The sequence below is a fragment of the Colletotrichum paranaense genome, assembly GCF_030867605.1.
Source record: "Colletotrichum paranaense strain IMI 384185 chromosome Unknown Scaffold_7.1, whole genome shotgun sequence".
Lineage (NCBI taxonomy): Eukaryota > Fungi > Ascomycota > Sordariomycetes > Glomerellales > Glomerellaceae > Colletotrichum > Colletotrichum paranaense.
In genome coordinates, this window is record NW_026848965.1 from 1,353,555 (window position 1) to 1,373,044 (window position 19,490).

At 52.1% G+C, this 19,490-nt stretch overlaps 6 protein-coding genes across 6 annotated transcripts; 1 reads left to right on the top strand and 5 right to left on the bottom strand.

The window, feature by feature from the left end:
• Nucleotides 1-192: 192 nt before the first annotated feature.
• CPAR01_09272 (chitinase) lies at nucleotides 193-4,140 on the bottom strand (the record flags this gene model as incomplete). The annotated part of the gene is made up of 7 exons (XM_060493537.1): nucleotides 193-816; nucleotides 881-1,682; nucleotides 1,805-3,064; nucleotides 3,129-3,250; nucleotides 3,310-3,473; nucleotides 3,668-3,944; nucleotides 4,012-4,140. 7 exons carry the CDS (start codon nucleotides 4,138-4,140, stop codon nucleotides 193-195), a joined length of 3,378 nt encoding a protein of 1,125 aa, XP_060347667.1.
• Nucleotides 4,141-5,110: 970 nt separating this feature from the next.
• Nucleotides 5,111-7,376, top strand: CPAR01_09273 (uncharacterized protein; the record flags this gene model as incomplete). Its single annotated transcript, XM_060493538.1, has 9 exons — nucleotides 5,111-5,179; nucleotides 5,255-5,594; nucleotides 5,655-6,061; nucleotides 6,133-6,247; nucleotides 6,311-6,510; nucleotides 6,621-6,692; nucleotides 6,753-6,892; nucleotides 6,970-7,057; nucleotides 7,113-7,376. 9 exons carry the CDS (start codon nucleotides 5,111-5,113, stop codon nucleotides 7,374-7,376), a joined length of 1,695 nt encoding a protein of 564 aa, XP_060347668.1.
• Nucleotides 7,377-7,459: 83 nt separating this feature from the next.
• On the bottom strand, nucleotides 7,460-8,494 carry CPAR01_09274 (uncharacterized protein; the record flags this gene model as incomplete). The annotated part of the gene is made up of 1 exon (XM_060493539.1): nucleotides 7,460-8,494. One exon carries the CDS (start codon nucleotides 8,492-8,494, stop codon nucleotides 7,460-7,462), a length of 1,035 nt encoding a protein of 344 aa, XP_060347669.1.
• Nucleotides 8,495-9,170: 676 nt separating this feature from the next.
• Nucleotides 9,171-11,773, bottom strand: CPAR01_09275 (uncharacterized protein; the record flags this gene model as incomplete). Its single annotated transcript, XM_060493540.1, has 3 exons — nucleotides 9,171-9,223; nucleotides 9,279-10,942; nucleotides 11,667-11,773. The coding sequence occupies 3 exons, from the start codon at nucleotides 11,771-11,773 to the stop codon at nucleotides 9,171-9,173; spliced, it is 1,824 nt and encodes a 607-aa protein (XP_060347670.1).
• Nucleotides 11,774-13,230: 1,457 nt separating this feature from the next.
• On the bottom strand, nucleotides 13,231-14,868 carry CPAR01_09276 (salicylate hydroxylase; the record flags this gene model as incomplete). The annotated part of the gene is made up of 6 exons (XM_060493541.1): nucleotides 13,231-13,357; nucleotides 13,413-13,491; nucleotides 13,553-13,748; nucleotides 13,809-13,869; nucleotides 13,921-14,387; nucleotides 14,449-14,868. 6 exons carry the CDS (start codon nucleotides 14,866-14,868, stop codon nucleotides 13,231-13,233), a joined length of 1,350 nt encoding a protein of 449 aa, XP_060347671.1.
• A 1,879-nt stretch (nucleotides 14,869-16,747) lies between these two features.
• On the bottom strand, nucleotides 16,748-18,569 carry CPAR01_09277 (phosphate transporter; the record flags this gene model as incomplete). The annotated part of the gene is made up of 2 exons (XM_060493542.1): nucleotides 16,748-17,001; nucleotides 17,054-18,569. 2 exons carry the CDS (start codon nucleotides 18,567-18,569, stop codon nucleotides 16,748-16,750), a joined length of 1,770 nt encoding a protein of 589 aa, XP_060347672.1.
• Between the last annotated feature and the right edge of the window lie 921 nt (nucleotides 18,570-19,490).

A 19,490-nucleotide genomic window follows, 5' to 3' on the forward strand; every position in this document is an offset into this window, starting at 1 on the left:
TGAACATTTTCGGAACTAATCGGAATCGGAACAGAGCTGAAGATAATTGGACTGAACCCATCGAGCAGTTGATGGGATAGAGAGCTGTTACTTCAGACCACCACCTCTCATGAAGTAGGAGGAAGGGATAGCGGGTCAGTGTGTCTATACAATATAAAGAGAACTAAAAGTTACATAGAATCCTCAACAGAATCAAGCTGTCATCTTGCTAATCGGAAGCGCAATTAGTGTAGTTACCTGCCCCTGCCAATCCGTAAGCTTATCAGTCATCTCCTTGACAACCACTGGCGAGTAAGTTGTCGCGGCAGCAGTCGACTTCCAGAACGTTAGCTCGCTCTTGACATAGCTCTCGAACAACGTTCGAGCAGATGAGACCTGGCTCTCGAGATTGGCGGGGACAATCTGCTTCCAAGCCGACGCAAAATCGTAGCTGACGCCTTTGCTGAGAGCATATCGACCAAAGTCGCCCCAGAGAGTGGCCAGTGAAGCATATGTCTTTTGGTATGAGGTGATGACGCTTGACTCACTTCGATACGCGAAGGTGTCAATCACATCAGACAAGATGGCGATGCGACCTGTGGGGCTGTAGTTCTTCCACGTCGCCTGGCTCATGAAGTCGCTACCAGCAACGATGAACTCTTTATAGCGATTGAAATCGGCGTCGCAGACTTGGAGATTGACGGTGTTTGCGTTATTGAGACCTGCGTCTGACGTTCGACCAAGAAGACCTGTGAAAGCGTCATTGATGTTGCCCGCCCAATCTTGGACAACTTTAAGAGTGGTGTATGTCTTCGAAGGCCAGGTATCCTGGAACAACTACAGAATTGATTGTTAGTTGAAAAATCAAAATTATTTCAAAAGCAACGGAAGGTTAACTTACGCCATTGAGGTCGAAAACTCCCGTAAAGGGAGCTTTACCGGCTGTGAGAGCAAGACCCTTCGGCGTATTACCATCCATCATCCACTCAACTGCGTCACGAAACTCTTGCTTCTCGAACACATGCTCCGTAACCCAGTTGGTATTCTGATCAAGGTTAGTCAGAGCTGTGATTCCAACAGCGGCGCAAACACCCTGCTTAGCCACTGTGAAAGCCTTCCCAGTAGTGCGAATGATGCTGGTCGCACCGGGGTAGTTCTGAGTGTAGATGCTGCTGCTCTGCTTGCCGGGTGCACACAGTTTCATAGCAACGTCTCTGGCACCACGTTTCTCCAACGACCTCCCAAAGAGGTACGATGTGTCCATGCCAGCGAGTGCCGGATGCTCTGGTTCCTCCGAGCTTGTGTCATTACTGTCGAATCCCTTCTGATGCGGTCGAGCAGCTCGAATCATGTGTCGCCTCTTATTAGTTGGCGGTAGTATGCAGTTATTGTCAAAGACATCTCCTTCCTTGAAAACATTCTTAGGGCTCGAACCGCCCTCTGGGACTGTGGACAAGTCCGGCAAGTTTGCTGGGCTGGGACAAAGACTGATCTCTGGTAGTTTGGGCTCGACTGGCGTATTCGGGTTACCACAGCAGAAATAGGAGTATGTCCCAGAGCGACAGCCAAAGCCATCAGTTGCGACGGTCACTTCTCCGCTCTCACAGCCGGTCTTGCAGTCCGTTGAAAAATCGAAAAAAAGGTTGGCGAGGGGGCCGGACAGTATCTGCTTCCATTGAACCCAAGCAGTGTTTCCGGATCGCCTACAAGACAGTCAGTCAAAGCTTCTGGTAGCGTTGAGTGGAATAGTACTGGCCATTTGCATTCTTTCCAAGGGACAGGATCTTTGCAGCAATAGCTCTTGAAGCCTCCGTTGTAGGCACACGTCTGCTGACCTCCCTCTCCTTGCTTCCCAGTGGTCAACTCCTTCGGCTTGTCCTTGTTGGGACAGCCGTACGAAAGGAAGGAGAATGCTCCAGCAACAGGTGTTGTGCCGAGTCCAAGGATGGAACCGAAAGTCGCGCCAGCTGAGCAAAATGGGGCAGCACCGAGCCACTCGCAAGAGTCGAGAGTACTTGTCGAATCAGTCTTGGTGCAACACAAAGACTTATGTCCAGTCCAGCATCCGTCTGTGCTTGCAGCAATTTCGATCTCCTTGCCACTGCATCGGTTCTTCGCGAGCGCACCACAGAACTTGGGGCTTCCCTTCCACTTACAAGTTGGTGGGTTCTTTGGTGGACAGCAGAAGTTGCGCTTTCCCTGATTGCATCCTAACTCGATGCCAAGTGGACTGGCGTTGCTCCCTGAACTCTCGACCGGGACGAGACCAGATGGACACGATGCACCGCATTCGCCCCAGACACACTGGCTGGGGTCGCTACTGACTGCTTTGGCAAAGAGAGATTTCGACAAATCGGTTCGGCCCGAAGCTTTCGCTAGAGCCTTGATGGCAGTCCCCTTAGCGTCATCTGTTGATGCAGCCCACACCATGACTCCTCCAAGACACTTGCCGTTGGCGTAGTCCATCTTCAACTTGAGCGTCTCTTCATCGTCGTAAGAGACCCACTGATTACCGCCCCAAGTGACAATCTTGACGGCTGCTGTCTTGTCTGTTGTCACTTGAGCTCCGCCCTTGTCTATGATCTCTTGGATCTCAGAGAACATCAATGTCCCAGCAGACGCGGAACATCTGCCTGGGACGCCACCGGCGCTGAAGCCACAACCGGAGGTCTTGCAACTTGGATTCGAGAGGGTGAAGCTGCGTCCGTAGAACCCCATACCCATGACGACCTTCTTTGGGTCGACATCATTCCGCCATAGAAGCTCAAGGGCACGGTCGATTTCTGTCAAGTTCGTGTGGCTGTTGACGTACGGCCCCAGATAAGGGTTCGTGCCATCCCAAGTGCCGTGTAAGTCGTAGCTCATCATGTTGAACCAGTCCAGGTATGGCTGGATGTTCTTGAGATCGAAGTGCTGAAGGTACCAGTATGATGCTGGGAGCGTGATAGTGAGGCCCTTCGTTCCCAGTGCTGCGCGCAGATTCTTGAGAAAAGCGACCAAGTTCTTGTAGTCTTCAGGTGTGCCAGAGCGTTCCTCGGCAACGGGATATTCCCAGTCGATGTCGACACCATCGAAGCCATATTTACTAGCGGAGGTCTCTTGTTAGTCAAACCTCATTGATATAGACTGCTTATCAAAGAGGGACTCACTCCATAAAAGACAGAAGAGATGAGAAGAAGACGTCTTGCTTCGCTTTGGATGCGGCCAATTCAGAAAACGTGCGCTTAGTCGGCTGATCAGGGTCGTTCATACTCCAACCCCCAATGGCAATCTAATTTGCAAAAATGAGCGAAAACTCCTTCTACACAGATGCGAAAATTGAATTCTCACCCAGACTTCCATCCCAGGGTTGTAGTTCTTCAGTGCTGTGAGTCGAGGCATGAACTTCGAGTCGGAGTCTTGCATATTCGCAATCTTATACGAGATCGGGTCAATGAAGGCGAACGCGTAGTTGAGATGAGTGTAAGCAGTGTAGAGTAAGTCCTCAGGATTCACTGAAGAAATTTTAGTAAATTGTCTCCTGTTTATCTTGGAATAATTACTTGAAAAGGCAGTTACAGGATTACTGTAAGAGGTAATTACCGTAAAGGGCAATTCGTCTTGGAAGCGAATTGCTCTTAAGGGCAGTCCATTTGGGAAAAAAACTTGCTTCAAATGATGATTGCCTTAAATGGTAATTTGAACTTACATCCATTGCAGGCCTTTGTTGTTGACCACCCTTCATAGTAGCCGATCACTCGCTTGCCTGCAGAAGAGCCACCAGGGCAACTTGGCGCCTTGACCTTCTTGTCGCCGCAGAACTCCTTGGTAGTTCCGCAAAAGCCAAACTTGGAGCAGCATACGTTGAGGGGACACTTCGCTCTCTGGCTCCAGACGGATCCCCAGCCTGGGTCACATTCGCTCTTGGCACCGCAACTGGAAGTGCAGTTCGCGGGTGCGCAATAGCTAGGCCCAAGGCCACAGACCTAGTTCTCTCATCAGCAATTGGAACTTTCTCTGAATTTTGGATTGTGCGAACTCGAAGTCACTCACATTGTTCTTACCGCAGCAGCCAAGTTTGCACGGCCTGGTGGGGGAACAGCTGTAGTCCTGCTGAGCTATCGCTCCCGACGCGGCGAGTAGGAGACAGAACAGTAGCACAGCGGGCTTGAGGAGCTTCATTTTTGCAATTGCGTACATGGACTTTCAGTGCAAGTAATTTCGACTTGAAGTGCCTTCTGTTCCCGAGATAAACTCATTCTTTTGTTTCTTCGTGGAATTCCTGGAAAAGGAGACAACCCCGGCTGGCCCGGATTTCCAGGGGGCCTGGGGTTTGATCACATGGTGACTAGAAACAAGTCGTATCACATTCGACCTGTGTAGGACTTTGTGGAAGTGACGATCGACTTAGACCTCAATCAACCTGCAACCTCCCTTCTTGCAAATAATTTGGGGTCGTCAAGCAAGACATAGGTGACTGTTGGTATCGTGGCAAGCGTGAATCGTTCTGATCGTACTCTGTCCTTCTAACAGCTTCTGACTGTGTCTCAACTAGTATGTTGCAATTTGAAAATGACTTTGCCATCGGCAAAAAATCATCTGATGTCCAAGTTTACAACGCTGGTTTGGCGCCACAAGTGTGATGGAGCAAGGGGACACTTCGGCTAAGGTGCTTCATGATGTCGTGTTTCTATCGCCCTGCGTATCCGTCTACTACCTCATTATACATCGTATGCGCCATTTAGTAACAGTAAGACAATTCTTGCCAGTCGATCAACTACACAGGATGGTATTCTATGTGCAGTGTGTTGACTTAGGTGAGGTGGTAAGCTTATGCATGTCAGATTGACTCAAATGATTGTACCTCGGGAAGCAAAGACAGACTTGAGACAACGATCAGCGTTTGACTCGTCCTACAGCTGCTTGGCAATATTTCAGCTCATGTCTTACTAAAAGAAGCTTTCTATATGGCAGACTATGGTCGTGGATATGCGAGGTCGGATGCCCGAAGTAATCCTCGAAATTACTAGGTATTCCTTACTTACATAGAACGAGCTCTCCTGGTTCCGTCCACCTTGAGGTTGTCTGTTAGGAACACAGCTCGAAAAAAGAACCATTCTACTCACCAAAACTTAAAGCAGTTGAACTCACTATGAAGTCGATCGTGGCTTTGAGCCTAACTATCTCTTTATGGCCTATGGCCATATTTGCTGACCCAAGTGTGAGTTCTCCTGGACTGCTCTGGAGATATCCGGAAGCAGCATATCAGATACAAACTTTCAACTGATCTCTTTAGTTCTTCTTCTTCACAAACCAATCTGGCACAGTCTTCGATGGCATCTCGTCCGGATGCAACTTGGCGCTATCAGCCCCTGTTCCGGAATGCCCCCGAGAACTCTTGAACCTCCTCGGAGGTAGTAGCTACCACACGGTACTCAATGAGACTGTCATGGGCGTTCTTTGCAGATCTGAGTGTTCTCCAGGATTGGCCACTTACAGGAGCAACGTCGTTTCTCAGTGCGCCAAAGATCCTCAACCTAGGAGTGGCTATCCGCCGACCTACTGGGTTGATTCTGTCACTGCTGTTAGAACGCAGATGTGTCTGAAAGACTCTAAGACCGGAGAATACTGCACTCGTGAGTACTTAGAGATCTCTTGTTAAACACCCCGTGTCCGTGATCTGACTTCGCACGAAGAATACCTCGAGCGAGTACTCGGCGATGCCGCAAGCCCAGCGGACCTGCTCGGCGGGTACTCCACTGCTCAACTCTGCTCCGAGTGTCTGGTCAACCTATTCCGCCATCAACAATCGACCCCGTACTCAAACTATGACCCCGAAATGGCTCAAGCGTGGGCCGCCATTCAGTCAAAGTGCAGCCTCAGTCTTCCAACAGCAACTCAAACGTTGAAGACAAATGTCACGTCGCTTGGCAACTATGCTCCGCCTGGTTATGCCACTGCAGTCTGCGTTGCAGGCCGCACGTACACGGTGGCTGCTGGTGACAACTGCATTGATATCTCAAAGAAGAGCGGCGTTTCGACGGGCTCGTTGATTACGCTAAACAGCTTGCGGATGGACTGCACGAACATCTTTGCCGGTCAAGTGAGTTCTTGAGCTCTCGTTGCGAAAGATCATTGCTAGGACTCGGTTTGGCTGAAATTGAGCATTTATAGATTCTCTGCCTTCCACCTACTTGTACTAGCTATGTGGTCCAAGGCGGCGACAACTGTTTGAAGGTCGCCTCGCAGTTCAACACTACCTACCAGCAAGTAATCGCTTGGAATCCAAGTAAGCCTTTTCTTTTGGAAATAGTGGCTGAATTCGAATGTCACTTTCTAACCGCCAAATCAGCCGTCGATAGCTACTGCACCAACTTGATCGCAGGCCAAAATATCTGCGTTGGGCCACCTGGTGGTGTTCTCAACTTCACGACGATCCCAGGTGCAACCGTAACTAAGACTGCGATCTACGCAACCGCTACGGCTGATAGGCCAGCGCCTGTCGCGAGCGGAACCACGACCAAGTGCGGCAAGTACTACAAGGTCCAACTGGTATGCCCCTCTGAACTGTGCAGGTGCAAGGCCACATGGACTCAGACAAAGCTGGTCCTTGAGGCCCAAGTATCAACCAACACTAACTGTCAACTCTTGCATTGATATAGGGCGACTACTGTGAGCTTGTGGCTTTGTACCAGACAGTTTCGCTGGATCTATTCCGTGCGATAAATCCCCAGGTGAGTTGAGAAATAACTTACACGCCCAAAGGCCGGATTTCAACTAACGACGTGGCCCAGATCAACAGTGGGTGCACTAATTTACAGGCCAATGTGTTCTATTGCGTACTGCCCACCCAAGACTGGAACACCACAGCTACTTCAACAACCGTGCCGGCTCCAACAACCACACCTCCCGGAACCACGGACAAGTGCTATCAGTGAGTCTTTCGGCTTTTGCTGCAAAATGACAACTATTCCAGCTCTTTGAAGCTCACTGTTTACTTTTTTTCTCCAGGTGGTATGTGATCCAGTCCGGAGACTATTGCGCCAAAGTCCAGGACAAATTTGCGATTTCTTTCGAACAATTTCGTGCATGGAACCCTGTAAGCCTAGGATGCACTGGAAACCACTGTTAAGTTGCTAACAAGGAGTCCTTAGGCAATCGCAAATGACTGCTCCAATCTGCAGCTGGGGGTGGCCTACTGTGTCCAGGGTGCTGCTTCGCTCACAGCACGAGCGACGACAAATGCCGGCAGCCAGTCCGACCCTAACCAGGTCGCTCATTATCGGAGGAACGGAGTCGGACCCATTGAGACGGAAGTGCCTGAATTTGAGGCGGGAGGCGTTGCTATCGGATGGCCTGGTGTGGACTCTCCAAGGTTGAGAAGGGCAATGGGATTGTCAGAGAAAACGGAGTTGTAGAGGAATTATTCTTGGCTGGTACAGGCGCCATCCCTTACATCTCGCACGTCCAGATCGTGCGCTTCCCAAGAATTAGATCCTGATTAAAATCTACGGCGCTTTCGCATTCTTTCCGGAGACGGTGCCATAGACCACCATACCTTTTCCAAATCCTCGCTTCCAGAGGTGCTGGTCTCGGTATCCGCTAGACCTTCTAAGCCCCGGACACTTCGTGTGATCCTTCTCAAAGGCATGATATCCGAGTCAAGGAGCCACCAAAACTCTTCAACAATCGTCTCTGCGGCAACCTTGAAGATAGGCTTAAACCACTCCCTCTCTTCATGACCCTCCTCCAACCCGGAGTCCGTGTCTGCAGCGACCGCGAGAAAGAATGGTGCCGATGTCCGCCACCACTTGGACTTAGTCGTCGGTCGGTCTCCTTCGCCCAAATCCAGCACAGATGCTATCACAGCTGAAGTGGCAACAAGAAATACCTGCTCCGAAAACCCGGCTGAAAGTTCGGATTTCATGTTGCCGAACTTGTCGCGCAGGTCATCGGCAGTGGCACCGGCCAAGGCCGGATCCTCCACCCACCGTATCTCGAATTTTGACTCCGCATCCTTGAAGTACTCATGCACATCGGCTCCGTCTGCGTCCCTCTGGAAGGGAATCTCAACGATTCTCCGGACCTGCTTGGCGAAGGTCTCCCATCGTTCCTGGTCATCATAGCAGGCTGTTCGGAAGGCCACCATTCCCCACGTCTGACCTTCGTGGCGCTGCTTCCAATGCTTCAGCCAGTTCGGGGGCATGTGCTCGATCTCCGACTTCTTTGCAGTCTCAGCAGTCGACTCGTCGCCAGTTCTTTCTGCATCGCGTTGCTGCTCCTCGAAGACATGCATCGCCAGCTGCCCTACACCTTCCTCTCCTAGGACATCCCGTAATCCGGCCTGCATCTTCAGCAGTTCATCCACGGGAAGAGAGGTCACGTCGTCCGCGGTTGCATGTTGATAGCGATTGTAGTTCCAGCCTGGTGGCCAGTAGGAACTTGATGCATCCGAGTAGACAGGTTGGGTGGTAGGAGTGGCAACCTGGGGTGTATCTGGCTCTGGGGCGTCTTCGGCGAAGCTGGGACGCGGCATCTTGTTTATCGATTGATTCTCTCAAGAGAGTCTGCCACTGATCAATACATGGAAGTGTAGGTGTTGGAAATTGTATGTTAGACGTCAATGAAAAGCTGGCGAACAATTTGAATCGAACTGATGTCAGGAGCAGGAAGGAACCCCTCCGATGACATACACCTTCCCTTACTTACACCACCTCCTTACATAAGAGCGGTACGTACTCCCAGACATCAATCAACCCCTGATTGACTGAGTCTCACACTCACTCTCACTTCCACTCCCACTTCTCACTCAAACATCACACACGTCTGCGTCAACTTCATGCAGTCTCACTCTGCACGTCGTCATTTAATATCACGCTGCCGGTCTCAACTGGGTCTAGCCCTTACGATGATGAGACACATCCGATGATCGGCTGATGAACAAATCTTTCCAGTAACAACGTAAATGATGATACAAACCCATTTAGGGACATACTGAGGTGGCCAGCCGTGCACTGGAATAAGTCTGAGTGTGATCATTGTTTGGTGCTCAAATTGATTCAACAAAGGAGATATATAAAATTAGATCTAGACACATTCTAAGGGTATTGTTCGTAATGGATCATGCTTGGACACATCATAGAAAGACAAAACCATAATACGTAAAACTTTTATCACAAATTCCCACCGGCAGGCTTCATGTATGGAGACTTCTACTCCTCGTCACTCTCGGAGCTGGAATCGTCGTCGTCCTCATCGTCATCATCTGTGAGATATTAGCAAATGTCATCCTACATTCAAAGACGTGGATACGGGCTTACCATCAGCCGGGGTCTTGTTCTCGGCAACACCGTTGGCTCTAACGCGAACCTGCTTGTAGTGAAGGGGATCGCTCTTCAGATCCTCACCCTCAACAGCAGCGCCGCCATCCTGCACGTACTCCTTCAAGTCGGCGAAAAGCTCCTCGCCGAACGCACCAGACTTCTTGGCTCTGGTAATCAACTGGCCGACAACGCTGGACGCCATCTTGGCAGGCGTGTTGAGGATCTTCTCAATCACCTCACGGTGACCGAAGCCACACTTGGCGTGAGGGTCGTCGACGGGCGCGCCCTCAGCCGAGCTGTCTCTGAAGCGCAGACCGGGAGTCTGGTAGCGACGGATACGGACTTCGCCGTAGGCCCTTGCGAGATCGACGGCGCTGACCTTGATCTTGGCGGGCTCGGGAGGGGGCCACAGCTTCGACTTGGTCAAGCCCATGATGGCGGATCCGAGGAGGAGCTGCTCGCAGTCTTCCGCGGTGCCATCCTCGGTGCCAGCGTGGCAGTAGCGAATCTCCTCGCCGGGGTAGCAGGAGGGGTTCAGGAGGCGGTGGACAGGGTTGCTGACAGCCTTGATGATTTTGTCAATGGCCTCGGCGCGGGTGGCGGTAAGCATGCGAATGACCTCGTCCGAGATGGGCTGGTTCTTCCAAGGGCGGCCCTTGGAGTCCTGGAGGGCTCCGTCAGGTCCGACGCGGGACTTGTAAGCTGCCTTGGCCAGCACGCGACTGAACCAGCGGGCCTCGCCAAAGACCCAGCTGAGGACGAGAGTCTTGTCCTCATCGTTGCGGGCGCCGGCCATGAGAACGTGGCGGTTCAGGGCGATGACCCAGTCGTTCATGAAGGGGACGAGCAGGTGCGTGGCGGCGTACTTGTCGGAAGCGAGGGCCAGGTCGTACAGGTCGCCGACGTTGGGCATGGTGGGGAGCTCGTGGAACTTGAAGTGAGCAATGGAGAAAAGCACATCAAGACCACTGGCTGTGTCGGCGGGAGACTGGAGCTCGATAACGCTGGAGGTGTTATTGGCGAGCAGCTCCTTCCAGACGCGGGAGGCAGATGCGAGAGCGGCGGAGCGGACGGAGTATACGATGAGGGAGCCATTTGAGTCGCGGACCTTGATGTGGAGGTCGGAGTCCTCGTGGTAGGAGATTCTCTTGTCGGCTTCGGGGGTAGCCGGGCGAGGAGGGAGGATGGCGACGCGAGTTGCGAGCTGGGCACCCTGCGGCTCCTCTGCCTCGGCCTCATTCTTCTCCTCGTCTTCCTCTTCATCCTCAGAAGAGGAGTCATCAGCGTCGTCCTCGGCGGTCTTAGCAGTCTCGGTTACGGAAACGGCCTTGGGCTTCGCGGACTCGGCTTCGGCGGGGGCGGGGGCTGAGGGGGTGTTCTCCTCCTTCTCTTCGGGGACGGTCGTGGGCTTGAGCTTCTCGTCAGGGATAGAGGGAACGGCGGGGACGGCGGGCTCCTTGGTGCCGAGGAAGGACTTTTCCCGGCCGGGCATAGCGGTCATGGGTCTCTTAACCTCATCACCATTGTTTGATTGGACCAGAGAAGGGATACTCTGAGAGGAGTCGGAACGCTTCATGAAGTATCCATCCTTGACGGGGCCGAAAGTCGGAGTGGGGGGGCTGGAGGTGGCATTTTCGTTGGTAGTCTTTGTGGTAGGGGCTCTATTCCCTTGTTAGTATAAAGTCTCATCCAAAGTTGATATAAGTCAATAACTTGTGCCGGTACAGATTCCTCGAGAAGGAGCTGATACAATACTGGAGTGGCATGGGAAGCGAGGGCATAGCAGAAAAAGACCAAGGAACGCTACCGAAGGGAGGATATTCGTAAAGGCACAGACGGCGGCCGCGGCGGCAACACTCTTTTAGGATGCCTCACGACTGTGCTGGCAGAGCGGCGCCCTCCTTGAGGGTCTTCCGTCATTGCATTTTGATCCTGCCAGTGACGATGCTGGGCAAAGGAGTCATCAGGCGCGTCACCCTCGGGTGGTGTTGGCGGACTACGAACACCCGTGTAAGAGAGGGAAGCTGATTGGAGGCGAGTTGGGTTTGGTTGGGTGTCGACGTTGTTGTTTGGAGCCGCGACAGACACGTCAAACATGCAAGACGACGAACTCGTCGAGCTTGAGTCGATGGACCGTTGAACAACTGGAGGGGCATGCATCTTTGGTGGAGATATTCAAAGCCGCGGCGCCCGCTGTTGCAGCCGGTCCGGTCGAAGCGGGACCCCTTTCAGGGTCCAGCATAAAGGCAGGGGTCGAGGCTAGCGATGCTTGCAGGGGGGTCGGCAGAGGATAGAGAGAAAGAAGAGCGGTGAAGCTGGATATCGTGGCCAGGACAACTGAAAGAAGAGAGAAAACAACTTTGAAGTAAACAAAACAAAACGTACCTCTTGAAGCGGTTGTTGAGGAATAGAAAACCACTTCCAGACTTGCGACGTTCGGGGTCTTGACCAGAGGGGGTTCTCCGGTGAGACTCAAAAAGTGCGGGAGACATTGTGAGGGGGTATCAACGGCCGTAATTTCGGAAAACAGGAAACAAAAAAGAAGACAGGAAAACCAAAAGCGAAATTCGTCACGCCAAATGAAAAGCAACTGCTAGACGGAGAAGCAGTTATGCAAAGGTCTCAGATGTCGTGAGTTGTGACCATACAGAGATGAGGAAACAAGAAAGAAGAAAGGCAAATGTGAACACTGGACTTGATGCTCATATATATGTGCTCGTCGGTTCATCAGCCCGAGATAACCATGTTCGCAGTTCTCAAGCTCAGTATTCGTATGGTATCCACCAAGAGAGTCGGTATGGCAAATCAAAGCAATCAATAATGGCCGTCCACCGTCCGTGAACCTCTCGATGGATAACATTCTGGAGTCGCCGAGGGGTGGTGCGGCCCACCGAAGTGGCTGGCCAACTAAACCTGAACCAAGATTAAACGAAATGGAAGGTCGAAAAAAAACATTGGGCACCGAAGAAAAAGCTCGCGAGTCGCATAAACAATCACCGCCCTCTATGCGTGCCGCCCTCTTTCTTCACCGCTGGCATCGCGTGGTCGCCTCGCCGGACGACCGCGTCCAGGGCTCCTGGGAAAGATTGGAAGATTTTCTCACGAACCCTTGCTGGATATGGCATTCTTCTCCCCCCGGGAGCTCGGGACACCTGCAGAATTCTTTTCGAGATCCACCCCAGTGACATTTTAGCGCAGTTCGCGTTGGATATCCTTGGACATCCTTGGATATCTCATCCATCAGCAGGGGGGAAGCAGTCACATTTGGCGATCGCCTCCACCGCCCTTTGCATGAAGCACCCTTGGCTGCATGAAACATTGACGGCGGCCGTTTCTACCGCTCTTTGCTTATGAGGATGGTGTTGAAAATCTGGGAAGAAGGAGGACATTCACCAACATCGGGTGAGGCTGTCGAAGTTTTGAGGCGAGAAAGGCGACTCGAGGACTGCTGACATATTGGTGGATGAGAACGCATGTAGCCATGAGATGTGATGGCCTATGAGTTGTGCATGCACGAGAGTTGTGCACTTTTGACTCGGTAGGTAGTCATTGGGGAGAAAACAGTTTCTGATATCTCTCGTTGCAAGCTAAAGCACGGAGGCTCTGCAAGAGAGGGCCGGGAAGAAGACTAAACCCAGCCTCCTGCAGTCACTGGTTGAAAGAATGATTGGACAGATCGGAGTGTGCATCTAGATTCGGCGGGAGATGCAGGATGCGCGTTGAATCGTCAGACGGTTTCTCGGCTTCTCATGACCCTGCAGTTTTTTAGTTCACTTTAGGCACAAATGCTTCATAACAAAAGCACGGTCCATCATGCTTTATACAATTTGAATATTGGGAATAATTTGTTATGAACATATCGCAATCCTCTCCTGACCCGAAACTCCAATTGATGCCCAAAGGTTTAATAAAAAGAAGCAGCTTCAAGCTTTTGCAAACCCCATGCCACTTACTGCCCAACGATGACGCCAGGAGAAAGCTCCAGTCCTATGGGCAGTCCCTTGATAAACTTCTGGGTAAAGGGAGCCCCCGACCGTTGAGCAATGACCTCCTCGATGTCCTTGTACATGTCGTATCTGTCATGTCATTAGTCACGATGAGGAAGATGTCGTTGGAAGCTGTGAAACTTACCCGTTCATCTCCTCAATGGTGAGCTTAGCTCTCTCATCCGCAACCTTGTATGTGCTGGTGCTGGTGTTGTTTGAGAAACCTGATTGAGAATGAGCTTCGTGTGTTTCTTCAAAAAGGTTACTTTGGTTTATCGGGCTTACCAATACGCTCGTTGATGTTGTATGCGGCCTTGGCAGCTGCAGACTGCACGCGCGTGGCGCGGGGCAGACGAACGGTGTTGTAAACTTCCAAGGTATCCTTGACATCTCCGTTGAAGTACTTGGGGTGGAAGAGAATTCCAAGAGCAGCGGCATCTTCGATGGCCATGCATGCACCCTGACTTTGGTGAGGCATCATCTGAAAGGCTTCGGTTAGAATTGGCTTCGCATCGAATGGATAGGTAGTTTGTCGACTTACAGGATGTCCCGCATCACCCAACAGACAGACCATGTCCTTATTGACGTAAGGGTAAGGGTCACTGCATCCAAGTCAGAATCACAAACCGAGAGTAAATGATTGGATAACTTACTGCATCCACAGGCGCCAGGGCTGGATATCCTTGCCGATAGCGAGATGCGCAAGGACCTGCTTGTCAAGCTCAGGGTACGGCGCCAGCAACTCCTCGACGGGGCGGTCCTCGACACCCCAAGCCTGGTTCACGTAGTCGCCCTTCTCTCTAGGGAAGAAGCAGTAGTATGACAGCAGCTTTCCGCCATTGCAGGGCGAGAGGACGATCTTGTCCCACTTGCCCTCCTGGCCGCCCCAGTACTCGAGCGCGGCGTCTTGCGAGTAGTCGACGAGGCCGGCCTTGACGGCGTCCTCGGTGAGAACGTTGGCGTGCAGACAGCTCGAGTCGGCCGGACGCTTCTCCGGCTTGACGCCGATTAGGCCACGCACCACGCTGCCGATGCCGTCCGCGCCGACGATGAGGTCGTGTGTGGCGGTCAGGCCGGTGTCGAACTCCACCTTTCCGCTGGCCAGGTCGATGTTCTTGCACTATCATGGGGAAATTGATTAGCTACTGGCAGAATGTTGAGGGTGGAAGGGAGTGTCTCACCTTCTGGTTGACCAATAGCTTGGCCGGAATTCCCTCGCCCTCCTCCTGCATCGCCGTGTCCTTGAGCATGGCGTGCATGTACTGACGGTGGAACATGTTGTAGACGTAACCCCAGCGCTTCTCGTAGTCGTCGAGGCTGTACACGCTGACGGGTTCGCCCGTCTTCCAGTCTCTGTTGATGAGGCTCTTCAGAACGACGGGGTCGCCTTTCTCGACATCCACACCCCACTCGTGCAGCCAGCGGGTGCCGTTGGCGGCGCATGAGACGGAGGCGCCGACCTCACCGGCGAAATCGTTGCGCTCGTAGATGGTAACCTTGTGTCCGGCCCGGCGTAGCGCGATGGCGACGCTCATGCCGCCGATGCCTCCGCCGACGACACCGACATCAAGTTGCCTCCAACCAGCTGGAATAGATCCCATTTTGTATGTTTGATGATGACTGAGCTTGTCAAAGAGGGTATCGCAAAGTTGTTCAGAATGAAGAAGTACAAGAGTGCTCAGTCCGATGGAGTGTGAATGATGAAACAAAGAGACAGACAACGATGAGATTGCCGCGATATGTATACTCATGGACCGTCATCATTGTCGGGGCGGTACCTGTCAAATGAAGCATCACCACACCCTCCTGTCCCATCTCTACCCCATCCCGTCCCGTGCGTGCGGCTTTCCGCGGTGTCGTCGATAACAACCATCAGCTTTCTGAGACCATCTCGTCTGGGCTGCGGCTACGGGATTAGGTGCAATAACCGCCGTCAACAGTATCCCTCGATAACCTATTGAAGATCCCCGAACTGGATACCCTCAATGGATGTTCCATGTAAGTCGACCAATAATGAATGTACTGTTTATCACCTAGTCCCAGCGGGCCGGGTCTCGGCTGACATCCGAGATCCTATCTGTAAGAAGTGCGCGGCCCGCCCACCACTTGGTGCAATTACCGCAATCTTTGTGCGCTGTCTGCTTCCGACCATCCGCATCACAGTGCATCCGAACAGTGTCGATGTGCCGATCCAGGGCAGTTGCTTGACTTCGTAGCTAATTATCGCACGGCTTTTTGGTCATCCGACTAGCCAAAGCCGCCAGAAAGCGAGTGGTGTTGGGAATGTTTCGACCCCAGACTTTGCAGCCAATGGAAAAATGAACAGGCAATGCCTGGCGATACAACATTCACTTTGGCCAACCAGCGTACGCGACGGAGACTCTTCTGGGCAATGTTGCACGCAAGAAGGGAATCGCGCTTAGTTTGAACTAACGTTTAGGAAGTTCCGAAGCTACCAAACCGTCGTACCTAGCCCTAATTCAGTATTACCTTTGTTTGTGGTTGATTATCCGACGTGACATTACCCGCCCGTCATGAGCTCTACAATCCACTGCTACTAAGTTCTTTTTGAAACCAAAAAGGCTCTAACAATGGAATCCTAGAAAGTCATTTCATCATCTTCGGTGAAGCAACTCAACTAGGCTCCGTTGGCCACTCCATCGGCTCTTTCTCATTTCGAAAAACGAACTTTCTGTCCAGCAATCCCTCGGTTTTTGAGCTGTCAGCTTCAAGATGTTCAAATCAGTTTCTCGACAATTTTCAGGCAACCAATGTATAAAATGCACCAGTACTTTATCCAGAGCTAGCGTTCGGCATGACGAAACCTGCCATTGCAACTGTGAAGTAAGTAGGTAAATCATCTTTCGCGAAACCCAACCTTTCAGCGTGATGTATGGTGGTCGCCATAGCTTAGAGATACCCTGCGCACTTCACGTCAATAAGACAAGTATGTTTCATTGTTCAGACCGGAAGTCCGGCCATTCTCCATCATCAAATACTTACACCAGTAGGCTTATAGATGAAGAAGAATGGAGTATGGAGAACAACCGTATACCCCTTACTACCGTACCTTCATCTAAATGAACGAAATTGACAATACCGCAAAGCCTCAAAGCCCATGATTCGTTACCAAAGAGGGTCGAATCAAGATGTACACAAGAAGTAAGTATGCTGCCGGGTACCACGAACCTCCATCATGGTTGGCGTGTGGGTAACTGAGACGCAATGGTGAAGTTAAGTACTTAATCATACTTGTTTGCAACATTAACAGACACTGAGATTGCCCATGAGGCTGTTGATTCGCGAGTGAGAGAGAGAGCGACGTCCAAGATGTAAACTCTTGTCATAATTGATTTGCTATCCAGGCCATGATTCTCCATCAAACGCCTCTGACGTGACCTTCAATTCATGAGTATCCCAATTTCAACCACCAACGCCTTTACAATGCTCCATCTTCGTGCAACCTTTTGTCGAGCACTCTTACCCCTGGCCAAACTGAGGGGTGTTGAGCGACATCGCCATCAGCAAACCACCGATGAGACCCGCGCAGGGCAATGTGACGATCCAGCCCGAGAAGATGAAAGCGACTTGACGCCAGTTCACAGCACCAACGTCAAAGTTCATCAGAGCCACACCGATAACAGCCCCAGTCAAGCACTGTGTGGTACTGACGGGGAGACCGAGACGGCTGGCCAAAAGCACGGTAATCGCAGCGCCAAGTTCCATGGCGAATCCTGAGAGCGGTGTTAGTGACAAGAAATCATCTTCGACAGGAAGCTGGCTTACCTCTTGTGGGTGAAAGCTGAGTGAGCTTGTTTCCCATAGCCTTGATAATGTGGTGACCCATGAACCAGAAACCGGCACCGAGCAAGAAGCCGGCGACGACCAAGATCCAGATCGGAGTGTCTCCTTTCTCGCTAACTTCACCCGTCATGTAAACTTGGTAGGCGGCAACCCAAGGGCCGACAGCATTTGCAACGTCGTTGGAACCGTGAGCGATGGACATCATCATCGCACTGGCGACTTGAGCGTAGGTCCACAGGTGTTCGACGCGGTTGTCGTACTTCTTGGCCTTGCCGTGGATGGCAGCGAGCTGGGACGAGGCATGCGTGACGCAGTCACGGGTAACTCCCTGTAGGAAGAAGTACTTGATGAAGCTCCAGATGCGTCTAGGGTTGTGAATAGGGAGGTGGGCGGTCGGGGCAAGGAAGCGCTCTTCGGGCTCGGGCATACGCTTGTATCGTTGCACCACTGCTGGGTTCTCTTGAGTTTTCTTGCCACGTTCAACATCCTCAAGGGACATAGGGACGGGGGAAGGTGTATCAGAATTGCTGTCGTTTCCGATCAGCTTCTCGCCTCTATCGTTGCCACCCTCGGTCTTGACAGCTTGCTTCTCGATATCGCCTTCGTTGGTGACATTTGAATCATCGTGGGCGCTTGCGTAGTAGTCGATGACGACTTCGTTTCCTTTCGCAGGCAGGTAGATTGGCGGGTTCTCCATGTACAACAGAGGGCCGAGGAAGATGTGACGGAGACGAATGCGAGTATCCTCCTTGACCAGCCTTCGGTGGACGTAAGGCACGAAAAAAATGTAGGAGAGGAGGAGGATGCCGAAGAAGACACCGAGGATGATACCGCATACTGTACCGGCACCAAGTTCCTCAAGCGACGGAGCACCGGGGGCCTCGACCGTGATGAAGAGAGCGAGAATAGCAGCCGTGAACGCCAGGTAGAAAGGAATTGCCTTCATAGCCTTCTCGAAAGAGTTCTCGCGTTCCAGGACGGTGAACTTGAGACTGCCAAACAAGATGGCGGCAAACGCAGCCGAGATACAAGGAGCAATGCCCCAGGATGCGGCGATTTGGGAAACACTGCCGTCACTCCAGGCCCAGGAAACCTGTGCTTGGGCAGCGATACCGACACCAACGAGCGCGCCGACGATAGTCTGTGTCGTGGAGACCGGGTATCCAACTTTTGTAGCAGCAAGTAGCCAGAAAGCACTCGCGAATTCGGCGCAGCCCATGGCAAGGATAAGCGTGGAAGGTGTCGTGCGGAACCGGTCGAGCTCGATGATGTTGTTCTTGATTGTGCCAGTGACCTTGGAGCCGAGGACGACGGCACCGAAAAACTCTGTACACATGGAAAGGAAGCCAACCTGGGGCATGGTCAAGGTCCTAGCTGCCACGGAGGTGGCATATGAGTTGGCGACATCGTTTGCTCCGTTACCGATGGAGCTGCCGCAGAAGGCGAGGGTGATTACGGCGATGATCCAGTCATACTGTGTAAGGACAGGGACAGCCATGATGAAGGCTGATTTGGGAAGTGTTCTTGTCTTCCGGGGGACCGGGGAAGAAAGAGTTCAAAGGAGAGGGAGAGGGTTTCACCGGCAAAGGTGAGAAAGCTCGAAGGCAGAGACGCTCAAAGTGGGAAGGCTTATTGACCTCTCTCTCAAGGTTGCTGAGAGCCCCGGAGCGCCACGATCTTTATACTGACAGTTTGCCATTATTTTTAAGGCGACTGGAAGCTCTGGCTCCTTCCCCACAACCTCGATGGCAAGCCCTTCAGGGTTCATGTTTCTGGAGTTCTTGGCTATAGCCACCTCAGTTTGAGTCTTGGTGACAAGAGGAGGGGGAGAGAAGGGTGAAAAACTTCTCAACGGTACCTGTCTGTTTCAATACTGTTCAGTAAGCTACAAGATGGCATTTCGCCCCGGTATGCCAGTGTCGCCAGTCCTCGACCCATTACGGTGGATGCTCTTGACGGATGCCCAGTCTGCGCCGAGCTCTGCGCTCATCCACACAGCGAGCTGAGATTGGTGAAGCGGGTGCCACTGGAGGACTTGGCCCTCTTGGCTTTCAAGGTACCAAAAACAGATCCGTCAGGGAAATCCAGCCAGTCAGAGTGGTGTATGGGAGCACGTTGTCATCTCAATATGCTCTCGATGATCGAGAATGGCTTTTTCTCAGTGTCTCTGTTGAGCCTCTGCTCAAGTTCCCAACCCTCGTCGTGATGTCGCCAAGCCTGTGATCTGACGCTAGCAGCGCGACACCAGTCCGCTGTCGCGTGCCCTCTTGCTTCTCTGAGAGCACGGTGGCAATCTACTGGGCAGGAGGGCACGCGAGCTTTTTCCTCTTTTGCACTTCTTCTGCGTTCCTTGAACAAGGAGTTTCCGAGATTCCTTGGTAGGGTAGCGTTCTTGGTAGGGTAGCGTTCGGTATACCTC